Below are 22393 nucleotides of genomic sequence, written 5' to 3'. Positions count from 1 at the left end.
TAATACAAATTTGTGTATGTGTTTCAGCAACTTGGATGACGATTCCACAACTGCTGCACCAAAAGTAAGTTTTTTTCTTTATGCAACCTGTGCATTTACACCTGTCTTGTTGAATGACAGGATGAATGCAGGTGTTGTTTTCGATTCACACTTTATCCACAAAGCTGCTAAATCTTCCCACAAGATAACAAGAAACAAACAACAGACATGAATGTACTACCACAAGAACATTGGTGCAAACAAAAGCATTGAACACTCAATTAAAGGCTGTGTATAAGTGATTGATGAACCTATAGACGGTTTACAGAGTAATCTGACGTTTGTATGAAACTGACATCAACTGGAGGATTGTTTGTGACGTTTCTGCTGTTGTTCAGCATAAAGTCCGTGTCTTTGTCTCCATCTGGTCTCATTGTGTCTGAGGTATTCTCATATCTGATTCCAAAGAGACTGAAGATTTTCTTCAGCATTAGGTCGACAATCTCCTCCTCGTCTGAGGGCTGAAAAAAAGAAAAATGAGTTTCAGAGTGTCAGACAGTAATTTTTATTCTTCGAGCAGCTACAGATGTATCTTATCACAAGCTTTATGAGCTTTGATCTCAATTTGTAACCATCATTGCAGTCACAATTTTATTTCTCACTTTAAACAAAGTCAGACTGTCCAGTCAGGTTCCACATTGATGCCCCTTAAGCAATGAATGATCAAATCAATAGCTTATCCTTTCAAAGGAAACTGCTTTACTTTGTAGCTGCACAAATATTTCTAGATTCAGATTTAAAACTATTTTTATCACCAGTAAAAGGCAATGAGAACTTCTTCATGCTGAGATATGTTAATTCTGGTAATCAAACATGTTTCTGAAGATCTGCATCCTCTCCACAGAAACCTTTCTGGTCAGGTCGTTAGTGTCTCCTTTATCTTTCAATCCCTTTTCCTTGATATTTAAATCTGCCCACCAGAGTGCTTCACTCCTAGAAAAAAAAAAAAAAAAAAACCTCTCCAAGATGGTAAGTAGTTTGATTCATTAGTAAGAGGAACGGTAGTGGGTGTTCAAAGTGATGGGATGTATTACAATTATTTGCGATTCGTACAACCACGTCTTATCATCAAGCAATCAGCAGCTTTCCGTAACTTAAATTGATATGACTCTAATTGTCATGTAGTAGGCCTACATAATTATAAAGCTTCCCCCATTAAACCCATACACTTGTGTAGTGTACTGTACAATTTTAAACTGTACCTGGTGAGCTGTCTTGGCTAGTTGTCCATCAGGGAAAACGACTAACTGTCGGGGGAAATCTTAGTTCCACAAAGGTTAAATAGATACCTCTGCTATTTTTAACTGTTTATATAGAATAGCTTCATCAGTTTACTGATTCAGGCGAAATGTATACCTTCTTGTAAACCTACGAAACCTACATGGGTCTTGAATGGGGCTCTTGGTATCTTGGTAAACCTCAGATATATAAAATGTAATTTTCACAGTCTTGAGTGAAAAAAAATCATTAGATAGTTTTTTTTTTTGAACAGAGGTTCCCAAAGTTTCCAGCCTGTAACTCATTATAGCGGTACCAGAGCATGGAGACACCCAGCAGAGAGGGAACTCCAGAAAGGCTGATCCAAAAACACACACAAGACTTCAATTTAAATGAGTGGTAGAAAGTCAGACTATGTGCACTTTTGCTGTGTCCTCTCAATTAATGATACAGTTATTATCCTGGCTCCATCAGCTTCGGTCATAAAAAAGTTTTGATTTTGGAAGATAACCTCAGTATCCTCCCTAGCTTAGAAAACAGTGATGATTCCATGATACAGAAACATACCTTATGGTGTATTTGCTCCTGGTTAAATGCCACAAGGATCACTGAGATGAGTAGATTGAGCACCACATAAGACATGAAGATAATGCAGGAGCCAAAGAGTATCCCACCGAGCCAGGGGCTGCTGTTCAAGACCTGGAAGAGGTTATCAGTGAGACACACTTATCAGTCACGAAACCTTATCTGAGGGGGAGGGGAGCAGACTTTTAAAGGGGTACAGTTAAGAACATCAATGTGAAATCCTGCAGTCTGTCAAAAACTTTTTGTTCTGATTCCACAGAAAATCTGTGAGTGGAGGAATATTGCAAACCTCGTCGTAGTTAAAGACACCGATCTGCAGACTGATAATGGTCAGGAGAGCATCCGTCAAAGTCCGATAACGTGACAACTTCCAGCCATAAATCACGTTGCTCTGGAAAGAGTTTATGAAATGGATATTTTAATGGGGGCATGCAAAAAGTGTTTCATATTCAACACTTGATTCATAAACTGATATGTCGTCCTTATGCAGTACTTACAGCAGATAAGGACACCGAAATTCATGACTGCATTAAACAGCTTCATATGGCACAACCACTGCCTCTGCACATGAACTCTATTACACCAAGATGAGGGGAATTTTTAGATTCAGTAGCGTATTCTGATTTGCATTGAAACCTTACTTGATAGAAAACTTGATTTAGATGCATGGGTAGCTAGAGATTATTATTTTTTTCCTGAGTTATCTTGACTCAATGTTTTATTACACTTACTTATTCAGAATAATACTGCTTTAGAGAATACGGAAAAAGTTCATTTTCTTTCCTTGACCCTCCTACACAGTCATGTCAACGAAAAGTCAAACATGCTTCCTTTCTTAAAACAGTCCCAAATGGACTGTGCATTTCTCATTACCCAGATTAAAAAATGCATAGGAATACCTTAGATATTGCTGGCCTTGTCTGGTTAGAATGAAACTTGAAATCAGAAAGAACAACTTCATTGCTCAATTGTGAAAAATAAGGTAGCCTTTATCAAATAAAATGTTCATTTTGAGGGGAAATTCACTGAATTACACAAGTCTCAAAACAAACAGTAACTTCATATTTACTCATGTAAAAGAACTTGAATGACCCGGACTACTCAGAGGCTTATAGTGAAAGGGCAAGATACTCACTGATAGGGAATACGCCAAGACCATTATCACAATGATCAGGAGGAAACCAGAAATGTCATTCCATGCTCTTGTTAGTGTTGCAGAAATCAGATTCATCTTTGGGTTCAGTCTGAACAGGTGCCACATTTTGATAGTAGAGAGAAGGACCAGGAAGGCGATCAGATATTGGAGTGTTGAGTCTGCCGCAGCTGTCTCATAAAAGCTGGGAAATCTACAAACATCAAACACACAAAGAGCACTATTTAAGAAATATTAATGATAACCGCACAAGACTAGTTCAGCATTAAGTTCAGTTTGAGGAGGGGCAAAGAAGATGTTTTAAGCCACAGTAGCATGCTTCAACCAAATGGTAAAATGATGTCCACATTGGCACATCTGTATTTTCTCTTTTTAGCTCTAACCACAGAGTACTGCTGAGTTTGTAGGAAGTGACATTTTTTAAAAAAAGCTTTAGCTATATAACACAAATGCTAAATTGCCAATGCTGACATGGCAGCTTTTCCATCTGGAAGTGGGCCAAAGCTGATTTGCCTGATGAGTACGCTGACATAGAATCATGGCTGATAAAACAAGCAGACCAGCAGATTAAGGTCCATAAAGCTTCTTACACAACACTGAATTTTTATGTGCCACAAGCTAAAGTTCGAACATTAAGTTTAACTCAGTGTGTGTTAGTCTCACTGGTCTTTGTGGTTTTGGTAATATGTCACATCACGGTTCCCGAGCAGAGTCCTCTTGATAAAAACACCCAGGGCGCTCCAGCTCAGTAGGATGATGGTCAGGTCAACAAAGTTCCACCTGCTCCTAAAGTAAGCCCATCTCTGCTGCTTCATTAGTTTGCCCTTTCAACAAAGAAAAGAAAGTAATAGAAAAAAACAGATAAACTTAATTATATATATACTACAGAATACATATTTGGGAAATTATATCCTGCTTAGCAGTTTTCAAGTCAAACTCCCTGCACAAAAACAAACTAACAAAAAATCAGACAACAAAAAAGACCCTCTTACCTGAATATACATATAATACAGGATGAAAAGCATGTATATAATCTCAGCTGCCATTACAAAGATTTGCAGAGTACCAGTCAATTGGTAAAGACGAACACTCTGCAGCTTGCTATGAAACTGAAATGCTCCTGTAAAATATAACAAACAAATACGGTGTTAATTTATGTGAAGGCAAAACAGGGGGTAAAAAACCTAAACCGAATCTAAAAAAAATAGCATCAATAATGTATGTGGTCATACATGTTCTTTCAGTGTGAGGATCACAGAAAAATAAATAAATAAATAAATAAATAAATAAATAAATAACATTTTCATTGAAGCTCCATTGATATCTACACTTGTGAGAAATCTGACTGGATAATGATTGTTTTCTCTTACCGATGGCTGTTGTCTCCAGTAGGAGAGTCACAATGCCAAAGAGGTTGACATTAGCATTGTAGATGGTGAACTCCACGAAGATGGCCCTTGTGTACAAATCCAGCCATTTGTTTCTGAGCAGATACTCAAGGGTACTGTGGGGAAAACACAGAATTATGTGTTCACCTTATTCCCCGTATTTGATTGTAAGAACATCATAATTGTAAATAGGCTGTTTATGGAGCGCTTTCTCTCATCTTGAAACCATTCAAAACGCTTTACATTATTAATACAATTATCCCATTTACGCTGCATTCACATGTAGTGGATGTAAAAGCAGTATGATGTTAATGATAATACAAAATATAAGACTTACAAAAACGAAAATGTGTTGAAAAAATTTCTTGTTAAGACTTGAAAATGTATTGAATTTTGCCATTTAAATTAATTGATTGGCTTTGGTCTAAGTATTGATTGCTGTTCTGCTCTTCTGGTCTTAGCAGGTAGAGGTAGCATGTTGCATCGGCTACTCATTACGCTGTGAAAGAAATGCCAGCTACAATATTCCTATTTGCCCTTTTACAGTTAAGAAAAACACGCTTTATAAAATATTAATTTTGATACATTTTGTGGCCGAATTAACATGGAATTAATAATCCAAATAGAGTCAGTAGTTTTGAGTGTTTGCCATACAATATATTGAGATTGTTAGTGTCTTTGCCGTAGCACTTGCTCATCAGTGAGTTATCTCTGAGTAACTTTATACTTTATAAACACTGTTGAGGCTTTTTGTGCTCCTGTGTGTTTTTAAATGTACATCAGTGTTATTCTTTGAAAAATATAAGAATCAACTCTTGGCACTTTGAAAACACTCTGCCTCAGAGTCATGTTTTTAAAGCACACTGACGTAGGAGTGCAGCATTTCTTTGAATAACAGATAAAAGTCAGGGACATAGAGTACAATTTGTTGCATTCATTTGATTTCCAAATGGTTAGATCGCTTTGGGAGGTTGATCACCAACATATAAAATGTTTTTCAAAAGCCTCCAACTGGAATCTTAACACCCTTAAATGACTACATTAATTCTACACCTTAATGTCAATGCATTGTGTTGAACATCTTGGGATCACTGACCTAGTAAAGCACTAATTCACATTTTCAGTCCTGTTACACAAAAGACAAGGCAGTTATTGCTTTCGCACTATCACGTTACTAAAGTATGTACCTGCTGGCATTCTGTAAATCTGGGCCAAGCTCCACCACAAATCCACCTCCCCTGTAGAGCTCTAACTTCCCCCAGAAAGGATAAGCCCTGAGCTGAGCCTGTGTTTGGTATTTCCATGGACTAGAGCTGCTGATAGAGATATTATCCCCTGCTGAGTTGTTCCAGCCAGGCTCATAGGAGCCAGTGTCTTCTGCTTCCCATGAATAGGGAGCGTTGCACTCTGGTACAATCCCAAGCATGGAGTCAGGGATCTGACAGGAGTTCCTCTGGACTCTCAGTTGACGAAGACGGGCGTTACCCACAAGTTTGGAATTTCCATCTGTGATAAATCCTGGAAGACAACATTTTTAAGTTTTCATTTTGTAATTTTCTACAAATATTAAAACCATATACACTCACCAACACTTTCTTCCCCCAGCAAAAGCTGAGGTTGGTAATTCAAAGTCCAAACATATTTACCCGGATAAACTCCAAAGAGGTTTTCTAATAGAGATGTGTTGGCCCATGTGAAGATTTTCCCAAGGCTCATACTGTTTGTGGTTCCTTTACGAAAACTGTGCTGAATGTGTCTGTTCAGGAAAAAAGCATTGGGATCTCTCTGTCCATACGCCACCAGCAGCAGCATCCACAAGAACCCCATGTAGACTGAAAAAGAAAGACATGCCATAGTTCTGAAAGATTGCTGTTTGATCAGAGTGCATTTGAATATGGCCTGCAAGGGAAAAACATCTACCCACTCTTCAGACTGAAAAATCATTTAGATTTCATGTATCTGGAACAGAAATCTTTTTATGAAACAGCTCCTGGGATCCAACTCTTTTCACTTCTTGTCTTTCTGCATCTTCACTCACCCAGAATCTCCTTGATGAGGGCAAATGCCTTTTGTTCCAGAATTTTGTTTCTTTTCATCCTTTCAATGTCTGCTGCAGGAGGGGGTGCATAAAGACCACCTTCTCGTCTGACTGCCCGTTGGTCATGATCATCACCTGAAAAAGCAAATTAAGGTGTTTTTTTATATATAAATCCTTGACTGTGATCAGAGCTCATTTTGAGTACATATTTTTCTTTTCTTTTTTTACCTTGATTTTTGTGATTTTCTTCAAATGCCAAGTCTTGAAATTCCTCTTCATCGACTTTCTTTATCACAAGTGCAAAGAAGATTGCCAGAAATACCACCTGTGATTAAACATATGAAGAATTAATACATTTTTGAAAAACTAAATCATACTGCAGTTTTCTCAAAAGAAAATTCAAACTACCAAATTCTTAAACATGACTTGAAACAAGCTTTGGTTGAGCAGACAAAATGTGTTAGAAAGCTGAACCACGAGCTCCCCCTGCTTACCTTCAGTGGCTGAATGATGAGGACACTCTGAAAAAAGGAGACAATCATGGAAACGAGCCAGCTCACTGAGCGTTCCTTCCCAAATTTCAACCCATAAAGCATGGTGAAATATCCTGAAACCACACTGGTGGCTATGACAAGGAGCCATCCAACAAAAATAAACCACCAAGGCAGCCCGCCGTGACAGCATGAACTTTTCTTTTTCTGCTTATCATCAGCATCAGTGCAGTCAGTGGGGCTCAACCTGCAGGTGAATGGAGAGAAGGAGTGTAGATAAAAGGGCAGTTCCTATAGTTACTGCTTCACTCTCATATGTTTGTGGCAAGGGCTCGACGAGGCTGAAATAGGTTGTTTGAATGTAGACCCCATGATTTGAAAATAGTAACGGTCAAAAGTGAAAGAAATTAGTTAATTCAAGTCACATATCTGCATACTGCACAAATACATTTTCCAACCTATTCCTCAATATGAAGTGGCAGCCAGCAGCTGGCTAGCTAGGAGGCAAATATATGTAGAAGTGTGACTACTTCAAGATCATTTATAAAGTCCTCATAGGGCCTTCAAGGAGGAAAAAAGTCAATATTTATAATTTACAAGTTTCAGGGGCTGTGAGGAGTTTCAAAGTAAACTTAAAAAATGCTCCCTTCTAGATATATGCCTGATCCTAATCGACACTTTATCAGTGCCAAAATTGCTGGTTACAGGTTATTTTGTATTGCTACTTCTTAGCTGCTAGTTTGGGTCTACCAGACCGTCTAGGTCTGTGTGACAACACCACATCGGCTGATGAAGTTTAGTAGTGAGAAGAGATAAAACACAGAGATCTGTGTTTTTCTCTGCTAAAAATGATTTCCATGACTAATTTTGTAGTAAAGACATTAAACTTGTGCGTACTAATTCTTGCCAGTAATATGAATAGCACTCTATTGTTTAAAATGTTTGGCAGCCGTTTCTCAAACATCCTGATCAGCTACAAATTCCCAATCGTTTCCACACTAGGATAATAATTTTCAGTCTTGGCTTGTGTTCCATAATGGTCCTGGCCATTTAACAGGGACAAATGTAAGGATCCATGGCAATGGTATGCTACTTTATAGTGGTTTATCAAATGTGTCAGGGGCAATTTTAACCAAAGTGCCTGCGAGCAGCTTCTTAACTTCAAGGTCAAGGTTTCCAAGACAGTCTTTTCAAGCACTGTTAACCATTTATCTTTCAATCGAACAGCGATCAAAAAAAAAAAAAAGATAAAAAAGAAATCCTTCCCTCTAAAGGCTACAGAGACTTTCAAGGCTCTAACAAAGTCTTTTAAAGGAAAGCTCACACATTCTGAAGATAACAGGCTGACACAATTTCACTGCTGTGTGCTTTTTTTTGAAACAGTGACCTTACTTCTTTTGGTCAGGTTCATACAGGTTGGCAGAGCTGAATTTGAACAGCTGATCTTTGAGAGAGTCCTTCATGCCCTGGACTTGCTGCACAGCCTGGTTGTAGCTGTGCGGGTCTGGAAAGCCAGACGGTCCCAGCAGAATCAGCTCCCTTTCAATGTGACACAGCTGCCGATAAAGATACTGGCTTTTGTTGCTCTTCTTCTGAATCCCCTCCTCTGTTGACCCCGAATGCACCGTAGCCTCTGCAAACGCACATTTGGAATCAGTTTAAGATTTGAATACTACAGGGACATGCTGCTTGCACAAAAGGCACGCCATGTTCAGAGAACAGGAAAGAAGTTTACTTAGGTTCATTAACACAAATTTGGCAGGCTATTTCTTCCTTGGGTGTTGGAACATTTTCATAACACGCTGACTCATATTTTCTTCATGAAAAGCCTCTTTGCAAATTGGAATCTTATCATCACTTTTCAAGGGCTTTCAAACAATCATAAATGCTCCAAAATTTGCTTTGCATTCTGTCAGAACACTTATCCCATCCCATTTCAGAAAAATACAATAATGTATCATCAGTGAAGTGTTCCGGGCGTTCACACAGGTTGTCATTTTGTATAAGACATGATAGACTGGAGAAGCACAAAGAGTGAGAAGGGTAGGCTGAGGGCAGGAGTGTTACAAAGCTGTTTTGGGTCTGGGGTAAAAAAAATTTGGGGCCTCTTAGGAATACAAGTGCATGAAGATAGAAAGAACATGGGAACATAGGAAGACACACCCAGCCACTCAAAACAGTTTCAAAGTAGACACCTGATTCATCATGCAGAGACTCACAGTGCCACTCACATCCAGCTGATTAGACAAAAAAAAAAAGTGTTACAGATGGAGGTGTTTTGTGACCTCCAGCACTCCTAACAAGCTCTCACTCAGCTCACCTGTCCTCAGTGCACCCAGCTGGTGCTCATCAGCCTGGGTAGTCTATAAAAGGAAGCTCTTTTCCTCAGTTAGGTGTGTGATACTCAAGAGCCAGCAGCTTCAGTTGGTTTCTTTTGGTTCGTGGGATGAGTGTTTTGGGAGTGTGTATGTGTTGAGAGGGTCTCTATGAGAGATTTAAGAGAGTTGATTTCTAAGGCCATGCCCACACGTAGCCCGGTATTTTGGAAACCGCATAAATGTTTATACATTTATGCCTGTCGTCCACACTAAACTGCAGCTTTACGTCACTAAAAACAATGTTTTCTGAAAACTCCGGTTTCATGGTTTCATGTGGATGCCGGTAAACTGAGTTTTTGCTTCTCAAACGTCACAGCTGAATTACAGGGGCTCATTCTGATTGGCTGGCACGGGTTTTACGTCAGGAAAACACTGCCCGTTATGGGTTTGGCGTGCTTGGAGCGGCGGATTTACCTGCTACGTGTGGACAAAAGTGTTTTTTCAAATGAAAGGGGGGGGACACACGTTTCCGAGAATACCCGGCTACATGTGGACATGGCCTGAAGAGATTTTCTTTTTCCACAATTTTATCACCCCACCAAGCAATGCTTTTCAATCTTGCCAAAACTATTGAAAGAAATTCATGAAAGTTGAGCAGAGCAGTTGGGTTGCTGTAAAGGTTACAGGACTTCAGCTCTCTATTACGTCACCTCAGCCCAACACTGTAGAACTACTTAACCTTATGAAGCTAGTTTTATGAAATGTCAGTTTTTCTCTAGTCTACACCATTACACACCTGTTAGCTGCGACTGGGTTCGACTGTGGGCATTAGAGAGGGTGCCATTGCTGCTTTTGTTATGCTTAATGAAGTCCTCAACGACAGAGAGAACAGCATTGATATCTACTTGTTGACCAGGCCCAAACTCAGCCTCTTTGCTTGGTATGTTACTTTTCACTGAATTGGAAAGTGAAAGGGCAATCTTTGTGATATCCTGCAGGAGAAAATACAAAAAAAGCAGTTATTTTCCTGGCACAGCTGCACCAACCAGAAGCTTAAAATTGCTACACAGTACAAAAAAGAGGTGGTGAACTAGCCTTGATGATTGTGTCTAAAGTGACATTCATGTTGGTGGGGACAGTCTGTGAGACAGAAAGCTGTACAACAGCGTTTCTGCGCTTGCAACATGTTGTTTCCCGAGGTTGAGTGTTCCTGAAAATACTAACAATAAGGATATTCACTGGAAACATGATGAGAGAACTCTGAACTCCAATCATGAACTGCTGCCAGGTGAACTCAAAGTGACCTGAGAAAATATCAGAAAGAAGAAGAAAACTGTACAAGATGTGTATGTTAACAGGATTAACATGAATTATTCTTATATAAGAAGTGCTGGCAATTTCCAGTCCCCTTGCTCTGGAAGGAATTGGTTGAATTTGAAAGCTTTTCCAATTTTCCTTTTTTTCTCTGGGATTGAACAGAAGTAGAACATTGGAGTGGCAAAGAACATATTGATTTGTCTTGTACACATATGTGCACATGGCTCAAGAGAAACAGTATTAGAGAAGAGGTTGGTTGGTGTCAAACCACCAACTTCAAGAGGGCAGTGCTGAAAAGGATTGCAAGAGTTTTTAAAAACTAAAAGCATAATGGAAACAGTTTCTAAAAGCACTTTTATAAACAGGAAATTGCCATACTCTAAAAATGTAACAAAGTAATCTAGCCTTGTTAGAAGAACACAATTGGAAAAAGGTACGAATTAAATAACTTGCTGTAACACAATTTAACCACAAATAGCATGGACAGTGGGTGATTATGCAAAGCAGAACTGTAGGCAATTCCATAACTCTACTCAAGGGGATAAACAATAGATAACTGAATCATCTGCATAGAGGTAGAGTGCCAAGAAATTAGCCTGACTCGAAAACCTGATTGATGAGATAATCTTACACAAAGCCAAACACAAATAAGGTTGATGACCTAAGACAGATAAATCACTTTTTAAAGATCTAGATGAAACTTAAGGTATTTTACCCAGGTCCAGTGTCTGCTCAGAGGGATCTGTGGGGATGCCATAAAACATGATGCTGGTCAACATGGTACAGAGCAGCAGCGAGAAGCAGCAGGAAACTCTCTGAACACAAGTGAAGTTGCTGCTTGGTGGTCGACTGATCACAGAGTACCAGAGGTGACCGTCACTGAAGTCTTTTGTTGTCTTTGTGAAGAACAAATTACTGTTGAATGGAAACAAGGTGTGAAATAGAACCTCCGACATCCATTTCATTTATTTTACAGCACATTTTATCAGCCAATTGATTCCTGAAATATAGCTTTCTTTCTGAAACATGCATCACAATAGAAAACCACATCCTAATAGCTGATTTCGGTGTGTCTCTTAAAAATTGAGCCCGCAGTGAACTGGTAAAATCCACACCAGCTATTGCTTGCATTTGCATTTGATCAGCCCTCTTATCATTCAATGGGATAAAATAACAGCCTTGGTTCCACTCTCTGCCTTTTAACTCCAGGTGTGTGCTTATGTCTATAATTTTGCTACTCAATTACCTCACCACAGTTTCACCTTACCTGAACCTTTTCAGTTCTATTTCTGTCGAAACAGGAAAAACTTTATCCAGGGAACAGTCGCCTATGTCTATAGCCAACCAGGAGTTGCACAGAAAATGCCATTTCTGTTGTGTTTGTAAATCTTGCACCATGACAGTGCCAACATACCTGAGAAAAAAAAGTGTTCAAGTGTTAAATGCTGTATATTTTTTAAGGGACAATCAAAAAATTCAAGAATTGTAAAGCATCTTACTTATAGCAGCCAGCACAGGCTAAATGTCTAGCTGGTTAAACTTAGCTGCCAGCTTTCCCCTTTTGCATGCTGTCCCCTTAGCTTTGGGGTAGGAGTAAACAGAATTGTAAATCATGGAATGACAGGTGACATTGCTTTCAATGTCTTCAGGAGTACAGGGGGATAAAGCTGCCCAATGGATGAGCTTTCTGAATGTTATAATGTTGCTGTTTACATCAATAAGACCTTAAACAAACTTAGGTGTGTGGGTAACATTTTCCCATTTCAATAGTTCCTTTTTCTGACTGGCAAATAAAGACATCATCACAGCCCCGTCCACCAGTGACAGAGCCATTCTCCTTCCTGAAGTGTTGGTTGACATGCAGGTTCAAGGCCAGCTATGACAGAAATAAATTGAAAACATCTGAGGACACTGAACCTGAGTTTCTATTATGAAGTCACAACAGAATACTGATGCACACCTCCAAATGTGTACCTATGGACATCTTCCATTAAAAGAACAGCCAATCATCATGTTGTACTGAGGAAAGCAATGTCTTTCAGATCATCTGGCACAGAAGGAACGCACAACACAAGGATATAAAAGAAGCTGCTTCTGCCTCGGAGAAAGAGGTCTTTTCTGAGGCTGTGGAGAGGCTCTAGGTTTTGGGGAGAAGCTTTTAGGGCCTTTGGGGGTAGGGGTTTTTTGGTCTGTGGGGAGAGAGGATGAGAGCTGAATCTGGGGAGATTGGATTTAGTTGATTCACTGCAGACCTAGGGACCTCATTTTGTTCAAGATGGCTTGTTTTGAGTAAAGTTATTGGATTCAAGCTGACTGAATTCCTTGGCTGATGGGACTCTGTGTCCTCTTCTTCAATAGTCTAAGATCAAGGTATTAGAAATTCAGTTATGAAGTGTTTGGACAGAGGAATGAGGGGCCCATCCTTATGAGGCCTGCAGGAGGCCCGAGGCACTTGGAAAAGTTACAAGTTGACAAGTCCACAGCCTTAAAGATTAAAACTAACAGGTTCAGTGCCCACAGCGTTAGCCACATCTGATCAGCTTTTAATCAGGTTGAAAATGTATGAGCTTTCTTTCATAGCTTACCAAGCAGGGTGGCTCCCAGAGTTGTTGTGCCACAGTCTGATCTCATGCAGGTCTCCCAGTGAAAATGGTGTAGTTAGCAGGAAAACATCCACCGCACCCCTCTCAAACACACACTTCTTTGGATCCATTAAGTGATGGGGTTCACTATTTCCCTCAGTGCCCATGAGAGTTATCGCCACCTAAAACAGTTCACACCTCTGACTGTAAAAGCTGGATTGTCCTTAGATGACATGTGTACAGGATGGAGAAGGCTTTGGGGAGTTAGGAAGGAGCAATTGCTTTTATGTCTAAAAAAAAAAGACGTCATTTGCTTTTTCAATGCATTTTAATCAGAAATAGCAGATATGATGAGTTAGTTTTACTTTTTCAATCATGAAGTGTCGTCTGTGTAATCATCACACAGCTTGTGCATAATGGACTCCAGCATGCTGATTGGTTTTTATAATACAATTTTCAGACCAACAGAAACAACTGAGAGTATCTTATTCTTTAATCAACTAAATGATGGAGTATTTCTGACAGGTTAGTCAACCGATGTGCAAAGAATGCTAAATAATTATGGTTTGGATTTAAAGAAACCAGAAACCAGAGCAACACGACTGATTATGCACTCTCAATGATTTGCTGATTGCTAGTTAACCCATTTGACATTATTTATTGCCGTAACTTCTTGCACCACTGTCTTTTATGAGGATCCTGTTACTGTAGGTTTATTTGAGATCATGTGCTTCGATGAACTTTCAATTACCTGAGAAGAGGTAAAAGCTCCCCTACGGTGCCCAGTGCTTATACTTAACAGGTAGCGGTACTCATCCATTGGGTCATTGTCCCCCAGCACAGTCACCTTCACCTGAAAATCAGGTAACATGATTACAACATGGGTAAACTTACAGCATCTCTGAATTTGGTAAAAGGCCGGAGATGTTCAGTACCTTTACTGTGTCTTGAACGTCCTTTCGCCGCGCCCATATAACAGCCAGTAAATAAACAACAAACAGCGCCCCCACAAAACAGACAACCACAGGATTCTCTGCGAAAGTTGCAAATAGCTCGGCTGTACGAGATGGGTCCACAAGGTTGGGAGTGACAAAGAAAGAGCTCCCAAAAAAGGTCAGGTGGTTGCAGAGGCACTGGGTGACCAGATGTGTGGTCTGTACGCCAACCTTCGAAGCCATAACAAAGTATGTGAAGGACACCAAGTCATACAATATGCAGACTAATCTATTGCACTTACCCTGCATCCATTAGTACTCCAATCTAATGTTGATTCATTCCAAAATTTACATGAGCTTGTAAGAGGGGTTATGGATAATTTGGCCTCGATGGATTTTATTCCTGGGCCTACTACAGGCCTCACAAAAAGATAATGCAGTCCAGTGTTTCCATTCAGAATCTCAGGCTCAAGAATCCAAGTGTATTTCTCGTCTGCACAAGACACAACAAGGAGCAAACAGTAATGTATCAAAACTAAACTACAACTTAAAACTTACTGTGTTGACCCCCAAGAGATGAATCACCTTGTGTTGTTCCCTGGTGAGGCATCTCTGTCTTGGCTACATGATTTGTTTCATTTGGGTAGTCCTTGTACCCAAGGTACACTTTGAAGGTCAATGAATCTATTGATGGTAACATCTACATCACACAGTAAAAACAGGATTAAATTATTATATACCAGTTGTATTTTTACCATGCCTCAAAAAATAAAAAAGATGCACTGTATTATTACATATACTAACTGCATTAGCTAAAAAATTACACATTACAGTGAAAATCATAATATGAGGTCTCAAAATATATATTAAACATCACAGTGTACCTTTAACACCAGTGTGTTGTTGGCTGAAGGAATGTCTATGGCTGCTGTGCTGAAGTTCCCCAGGTCCAAAATGGATGTGTTCACCTGCTCTCCAACAGGCCTTGGCAATAAAATCTGTGTCAAATAAGAAAAAATGAATCAAAATAAGTCAATCTCAAAAATCTAAAAAAAAAAAAAAAAAAGAAAAGCTCCAGTTCTTTTTTTAGTTTATTTTCATGCCTTTGTTTTACCGAGTAGGAAACTGAGAAGAGTGAGTGAGATATCAGACACATATGTAATTTCTTTCACATATAAGGCTAACTTGATTTGCAAACCATCAAGATATTTATTTCAGTCATTAAAGACAACATCCAAGCATATTTGGGGTTGCAAGAATAAAGGTTTTTAAATGGAAAAAACATCTTTTATTGTTTTTCATTACAGACTAAAATAAAAAGGGTTGTTTTCATGTAGAAAAATAAGTGTTCTCTCAAACAAACCCAATATTTTCTGTCTAGATTTTACAGAAATGGTTCAACAGGTGCCTCAGGCATCCAGTTTACAGTTCCCCTGCCTCAGAAGCAAAACATTGTTTATCTCTTACCCCAACATTAAGGTTTACATAGATATACAATATGTGTACAAACATATTAATCATACCCTCATTGATCTGCAAAGGGAGACTTTTGTTTATCACACTTGAGGATGTTATTCCACTTCAGTTGGAGCAGGTGGTACATGTAAACCAGAACCATTTATGTTGCTGCCATGCCACTCAAACATAAATTCAGCCTTAAAAATGTACTACAAGCCAGCTCAGAGCTTCACATGAAAAACAGCCAAAGTGCCTACTTCATTGAGGTCAGTATGAACATATATTGACATAAAGAATGTGCATTGATTAGTCACAGGACATCAACTCTGCAGAAAAGCATTATAAAGAACATCCCTGGAAAAGTGTACTGACCTCAATTTCTTCACTCAAGTTCTCGATATGGATTTTGCCGCCATCTGTTGTTGTGAGGGACAAAGAACCAGTGAAGCCACTGATGTTCCCTTTGTCATACCAGGAAAATGGATTTTTATCCAGGCTCAGCATCTGAAAATGTACTTGTATTAAATCCTGATAATATTGCCTGTGGCAATGCAGGGTAACTTTTCTCATCACAGATCATAAAATGAGTCAATATACCAAAGTGGTACTAAGAATATATATATATATATATATATATATATATATATATATATATATATATATATATATATATATATATATGCACACAAGCCCCACTGCTCAAGCTAACTTACTCGTATGTCCACTGGTGTATCTGAAGGTAACAAATCAGAGTGTAGAGCTGGGAGAGAAAATGAGCTGCAGTAACAGTTGGGAATAGTCATGGACTGTGTGTGCACACTTGCCAGCGTCAGTCTGACAAAATAAACAAATAGATGCAAGGTGTAAGAGACCAGGACTTATTTAGTCTTTTCAAAATGGTCCAAATGGTAACCCCATCATAGCTTTGTGTAGCCCGGATATTCTCATCCCACTCTTGACAAATTGTAAAATATAATCATCTGTCTCTGGACTGAATAAAATAAGTGACTGGGAATTTACCTGTTAACAAGCATACTAATATGAGCTTCTTGGATGATGGTTGGCCCTTTATCAATATCTTGAAATGCTAACAATGCGCTCATGGTGTCATCCAAAGCACCAAGAAGGGCATCAGATGTGTTTTTCTGGAGAAAGTAACATAAGACATTAAGTAGGTGGCAAAGGCGATGTTACTTTCTTTTTCTTTTCTTTTCTTTTTTTTTCTTCTTGTTAGGATTTACAGAGAAGGAAGGTGTTAAAGGAACCACTGGCAAAGTATAACTACTAATATCATGGTTATCGATCCTTTTCTGACTAGTTTAAAATACTGATAGGACGTTTAGGACTCCAAACAATCCTAGGATGTATGATCCCATAAATATAAGGTATCTACATGTATCAGTATGTGTCATATTCATCACTAGGGCTGCTCTGAAGGAGGGTCAAATCCCATCAGCATGGACCGAAAAGTAACATACTCACAGAGGAAGAAAAATGAAGAATATTTCCTGCTCCCTCCACAATTGTGCTGGCTGCATTTTGCACTTCATTCATGTTTTCTTCAGTTTTGTTTAAATCCATGTGGAGGAGCGATGAGCTGAGCCCAGCTAACAGTAATGATGCCTGTTCCTAGAGATAAAGGAAGGGAAAACAGTCCTAAAGTCATGAGATCTTGGCAAGAGGTGTTATACCAGCAGTTTCCAATTTTGTTGTCAAGGGTGTCTGACACACCCTGGTTATATCCCCTCTTTTACCCTACCTAGAATCGAGTGTGTGAGGGTTGTTGTGTAGTACCTGAGCTGATGGGCTGAGTTCAGAGCCTTTCTGGCTGACAGCGATAAGCCCCCTGGTCATCACCTGAACTCCTTCTGGATTGCTGGATGGGGCATTTTTTGCTATGTCAGTCATCATAGACAGCATCTGCTCTCGAAGCTTAAAAAAAATACATACCAAGTGGTCACGTGGTCCCCGATCAAAGAAGGAAAACCCTACTGGTTATACTGGCAACTTTACTTTTTTTTATGCAGGCACACTATCCCATTATTGATAGTTAGGACATTAACTTACTTCTCTGATGTAACTAGATGTCAAAACTTTGGGATAAATTAACATTTAACAACTTTTAGAGAGTCATAGTCACATGGCCAACTTGCTGAGCCATGATGACTGAACATGCTAATGTCCCTGACATTTGCTAACCAGGACGTAAACAAGATATAAATTAACAACCTTGGAGTTGTACATATCACTCACATCAGTTGCTCATGCAAAAACAATTGTTTCAATCGTTTACCAAAGTATAAAGTGAAATTAAGATTTATCACCCCACTATTCATCACACTTCCCTGATAGTGTTTATAGTGTTTGGATGATAAATTGGACCTAATCATGTGTGGGCACAACTTCTAAACCTTTTTTTAACAGTTTGGACTCTGTCCATTTCTCAATCACTGACAGGCATGCCGTATCCAAGCATACTTGTCATTACTCACAAATGTGTTATGGACTTCCAAAGATATAATTTTCCTCTGGCTTAGATTTATTTCTTCTTTCTTTGACCATTTGCTTAGCTGAGCTGTGGCTGCCAGCCAGTTTTTAAAGTTGTTTACACCTAATGGAATAAATCTGTATCCACAGTATGAGAGTATGTTTACCTCTTGTCTCTCAGCTTTGTTTGATTCGTCAGACTGACTGTTCAGCTGGCTTGACACAGAGTTACAGATCTGCCCAACAGTCTCTCCAGTCAGTTGACCTTGTTCCTTCAGTTGATCTAAAGCCTTTTCCACTGATGCTGAAAGACCACCTCCTGAAGGGTTTGAAGTGGGGGACACCTATGAAGAAAATAAAGCCCTGTTAAGAACTTGCATCGGTGGTTAAGATGATATCAGCAGGACAATAAGATGAAGCTAAAAGGCTCTTGTCTCATTCGGGCTAGCAGGAGTGCTTGTAAGTGACCAAGTTACTCACCAGACATGTTTTTGGACTTAAACATGATTACAAGCCTAAGTTCCAAGAGAGAAACCAGAGGAGAATAGGGGAAAGTAGTAGTACAGCTCCCCAGGAAATTCAAAGCTTGCTGTGAGACATCAATGCTAACATGTTGTACAAACACCTATTGAAAAAAGCTTGTTTTTCCATTCTCTAGTATTATTGGTAGTATTATTAGTATTAGTATTATTTTTCACTTTTTTCTAACAATAAACAGGGTTGGATTTTTGAGGAATTCAAAAATATTGAGCATTCTGAATTTAACAGAACTGCTCTAACTTCAGCACATTCATTCAGAATGACGGCTCTTCTACAATCTTACACCTGCCATTATTTATTGATTTATAACATATCAACATACCTTTGTAGTTATAGTGGTGCTAGCTTCAAAGCTGCCACTTTTAGCGTCTGCCTTGATGACAAGCTTGTAGTTGGAATTTTTATCTCCAAGTGGAAGAAAAATGGACTTCAATGTATTATCTTCTGTGCAACGCAGATGCTCTCCTGACAGAAGATCACATCAGGACATGACTGAGATCGATTGATATCATGGCCAAAGCTTTTACAGAAAAAAATGTTTTAAATATCATTATTCCCATTTGGGTAACTCACCCTCCTGGGTCTTGAAACAGTATCGACAGTTGGGAAAAGGTGTGACAGTGGTGCAAGTTATTGTGAACGCATCAAGGATTGTTCCATCTAGTGGCAAAATGCTGCACTGAAGTTTATCCATAACGTTGGTTGTTAGTGAAGTTGTATAACTGGTCTTCGTGGTGATAGCAAGCGTGTTACTATTTTCCGTAGTAACAGCAGGAGTTGCAATATTCTCTGTAGTTATAGCAGGAGTTTCAATATTCTTGGTGGTGATAGCAGGAGATTCAATATTCTTGGTGGTGATAGCAGGAGTTTCAATGTTCTTGGTGGTGATAGCAGGAGATTCAATATTCTTTGTGGTGAAAGCAGGAGTTGCACTATTCCTGGTGGTGATAGCCAGAGTTGCACTATTCTTGGTGGTGATAGCCGGAGTTGCACTATTCTTGGTGGTGATAGCAGGAGTTGCACTATTCTTGGTGGTGATAGCAGGAGTTGCACTATTCTTGGTGGTGATAGCAGGATTTGCACTATTGCTGTTAGTCTTTGTTGTCTTGGCACTGATGGATGCAGTGGAGGCCATAGCAGGGGGAGGAGTCACAGGTTTTTTAGTTGTAATAGCTGTTTTAGTAGTTTTTCCTGCTGTGGGGGTAGGGGGGTTGGCAGGTGCATTTGTTGTTTTCCCCCCATTGCCTCCCCCAGATGAACCAGAAGAAGATCCACCAGAAGAAGATCCACCAGAAGAAGATCCACCAGAAGAAGACCCACCAGAAGAAGACCCACCAGAAGAAGACCCACCAGAAGAAGACCCACCAGAAGATGATCCACTCTCATGTGATGATGTGCGGATATGGTATTTTTTGTAATAATAATCTCCATCCTCTTTAAGATGAAAAGTAATAAAAAGAGACCAAAATAAGATCCTGAAGTGATCTGAAGCAGCATTAGTAGGAATCTAGAAAATACACAAATCTAGCTTTTTTTTTGTCAAGTAAATTTGTATAATTTTATTCTTTTTTGAAGAGTGCATACATATGCAAACTTACTGTAAGTGACCACTATGTTGACACCTTTCTTTTTTGCTTCCTTAAGACTGGAATAGTTCACAGTGTATTGTGTTCCACCATCACTCCGCCGTGTAAGAGGCTTTTGATTTACATAATTGTAACAGTCCTTTGTCTCCTCCTGTAAGTACAACATGCAAATTAATTAACCCAATAGCTGATGGATTTTATATTCATTGATTTTTCCTGATACTTACTTGCCATTCTGAATCCTTTCTTGGGTCTTCAATGTGCCACACAACTTGTGGGCACTGTGTTTGCCCTTCAGTGCAGTCCATTTTGATCTTTGCACTTTTGTCTTTTTCAACGGGGTCACAGCCTTCAGTGCAGGACAGCCTAGGATCGGGCACAACATGATGACAGTTTTGATTTAAAAAAAAAAATGTACAAAAAATGAATCTCAGAAAGCTTCCTTGTGGGATTTAATTCAACAATCCAACAAGTATTGACTGTGGCTTATAACAGTTTACTGCATTTGTTGTATCCTCATGTAATTCTTGTCAATGTGAAAATTCAAGTATGTACAAAAGTTTTTGGTCAGTTTAAACCAATGGCATCTTAATTTTAAAATAGGTTCAAAAAAGATCTGAATGGCATTAAAAGGAAAAACATTTACAAATAAAACACTCAATCACAGGAGTGTAGTCCTTAAGTTGTTTCAATATTTTAACCCAAATATTACCAAAAATAACATCAACAGAGTACACTGGAATTAAGTGGATTCAAGAAAAATGAAGTGGAATCAAATGGTGTAAATCAGAATAATGTGAAGTGATGTGAAGTAGAGTGAACCAGAATAAAGTGGTGTGGAGTAAAATAAACTGCTGTGAAGTGATGTAAACCAAAACCATGTGAAGTGAACAGGGGTAAAGATAAGTTTAACAGAGGAGAGCTAAATCCATGAATGAAATTTACTGTTTGCACAAAACTCGCACTTTGTGATGAATGAAGTAAAGTGAAACTAACTACTGTGATTCCGAATCTATAATATATGAGAGTAAATAGAATGAAGTGAAGTCAAGTAAAGTGGGGGTAAGAGAACTGAAATAAAGTGGAGTGGAATAATGTGGTATAGATTGAAATAAACTGCAAGTTGGAGTGAAATAAGCTGTAAAATGAAGAAAAAATACTTGAGCCAATTGGGAGCTTCCTTCTCTGGGGTATATGTGATGCATATGACTTCAGTCTTTTCCACTTTGTTTGTAATGGTGTCTATCTCCTTAAAGCGATATTTATTAAACTGGAATGGATCTGGTATGCAATGTCCTTCAATGGTGCGCTCGGTTCCTACACGACTTCCTTGACATTTACAGGGATTATCTGTGGGGCAAAAGAGAAGTGATTTTATGAAATTTAACAAAAAATGGATAAATCAGTAAAAAAATGACACAGTGGCATGGTATATCTAAGATTAATAAGATTAAGCCTTATAGTCTACTAGATAGAGCCTTGTAGAAAGAAAGTGTGATCTTTGCTGTCCATATCATAATAATAATAATCATCACCATCATCTTCATTTTTATGTCTATCTAAAGTAAGAGTGTTTTTCGGTAGAACATGAAGAAGGAATTCAATCTGGTACTGTTATGTTTTTACAACTTGGAAGCTTGACAGGCATTAACAACACTGAGTCTCCTTTTGCTATCTTTGGTTTCAACTTTAGCTCAGACAATCCTAAAGAAAAAAAATCAATCAAAAACATGATTTTTAATTCAAAATGTATGAACTGAAGAACATTTAAAAAGACAAGAAAATATAAAATTCTTACTGCATGTCCACTCGTAACGTTTGTTGTCCTTTTTATTGATAACCGCCCTGAGTGTGATCTTTAGATCTTTGTTGAGCATTGATCCCACTGTTGTTGCCAATAGTTTGTCTGAAGACCTTATTAATTCTTCTGAAGATCCAATCAATTTTTCTGCAGATCTATAAACTCGAGCATGTCTCTTTCTCTGAAATAAAAGTGAGAAACATGACTTATAAATAATACAGTTTAAAGAAAAAGTGAGGAAAGAGTACATGAAATAAATACAGCTTCTCCTACAACTGTTTTCCTGTCTTACACCTGGAGACACAACTGTCTCAGTGAGTCTGGCTGATATCTCCGCATGGATGAAGGAATGCTACCTTCAACTAAGTCTGTCCCAAACTGTTAATACAGTTATATGTGATTAGAAATTAGCTTACCTGTTTAACATGAGGTCCAAACAAAAAGTCATTATCACTAG

General features: G+C 38.8%; 1 protein-coding gene across 1 annotated transcript; it reads right to left on the bottom strand.

The window, feature by feature from the left end:
• Positions 1-273: 273 nt before the first annotated feature.
• Positions 274-19684, bottom strand: LOC141808656 (polycystin-1-like protein 2). The gene is made up of 30 exons (XM_074695328.1): positions 19123-19684; positions 18872-19014; positions 18177-18353; positions 17317-17454; positions 16543-16667; positions 16236-16356; positions 15895-16026; positions 14949-15062; positions 14650-14764; positions 14367-14557; positions 14065-14295; positions 13881-13982; positions 13133-13311; positions 11815-11961; positions 11263-11462; positions 10326-10534; positions 10027-10222; positions 8326-8545; positions 6916-7159; positions 6650-6746; positions 6422-6556; positions 6030-6215; positions 5571-5901; positions 4366-4499; positions 3988-4115; positions 3659-3819; positions 2978-3188; positions 2132-2233; positions 1825-1956; positions 274-500 (listed from the first exon to the last, which is right to left on the bottom strand). Exons 1-30 carry the CDS (start codon positions 19682-19684, stop codon positions 291-293), a joined length of 5373 nt encoding a protein of 1790 aa, XP_074551429.1. The 3' UTR covers positions 274-290.
• Positions 19685-22393: the final 2709 nt, after the last annotated feature.

This window comes from Halichoeres trimaculatus, unplaced genomic scaffold (genome assembly GCF_033239565.1).
Source record: "Halichoeres trimaculatus isolate MK-OKI-2021-1 unplaced genomic scaffold, fHalTri1.1 fHalTri1_scaffold_19, whole genome shotgun sequence".
Taxonomy (NCBI): Eukaryota; Metazoa; Chordata; class Actinopteri; order Labriformes; family Labridae; genus Halichoeres; species Halichoeres trimaculatus.
This window is presented reverse-complemented; position numbering and strand designations above follow the sequence as displayed.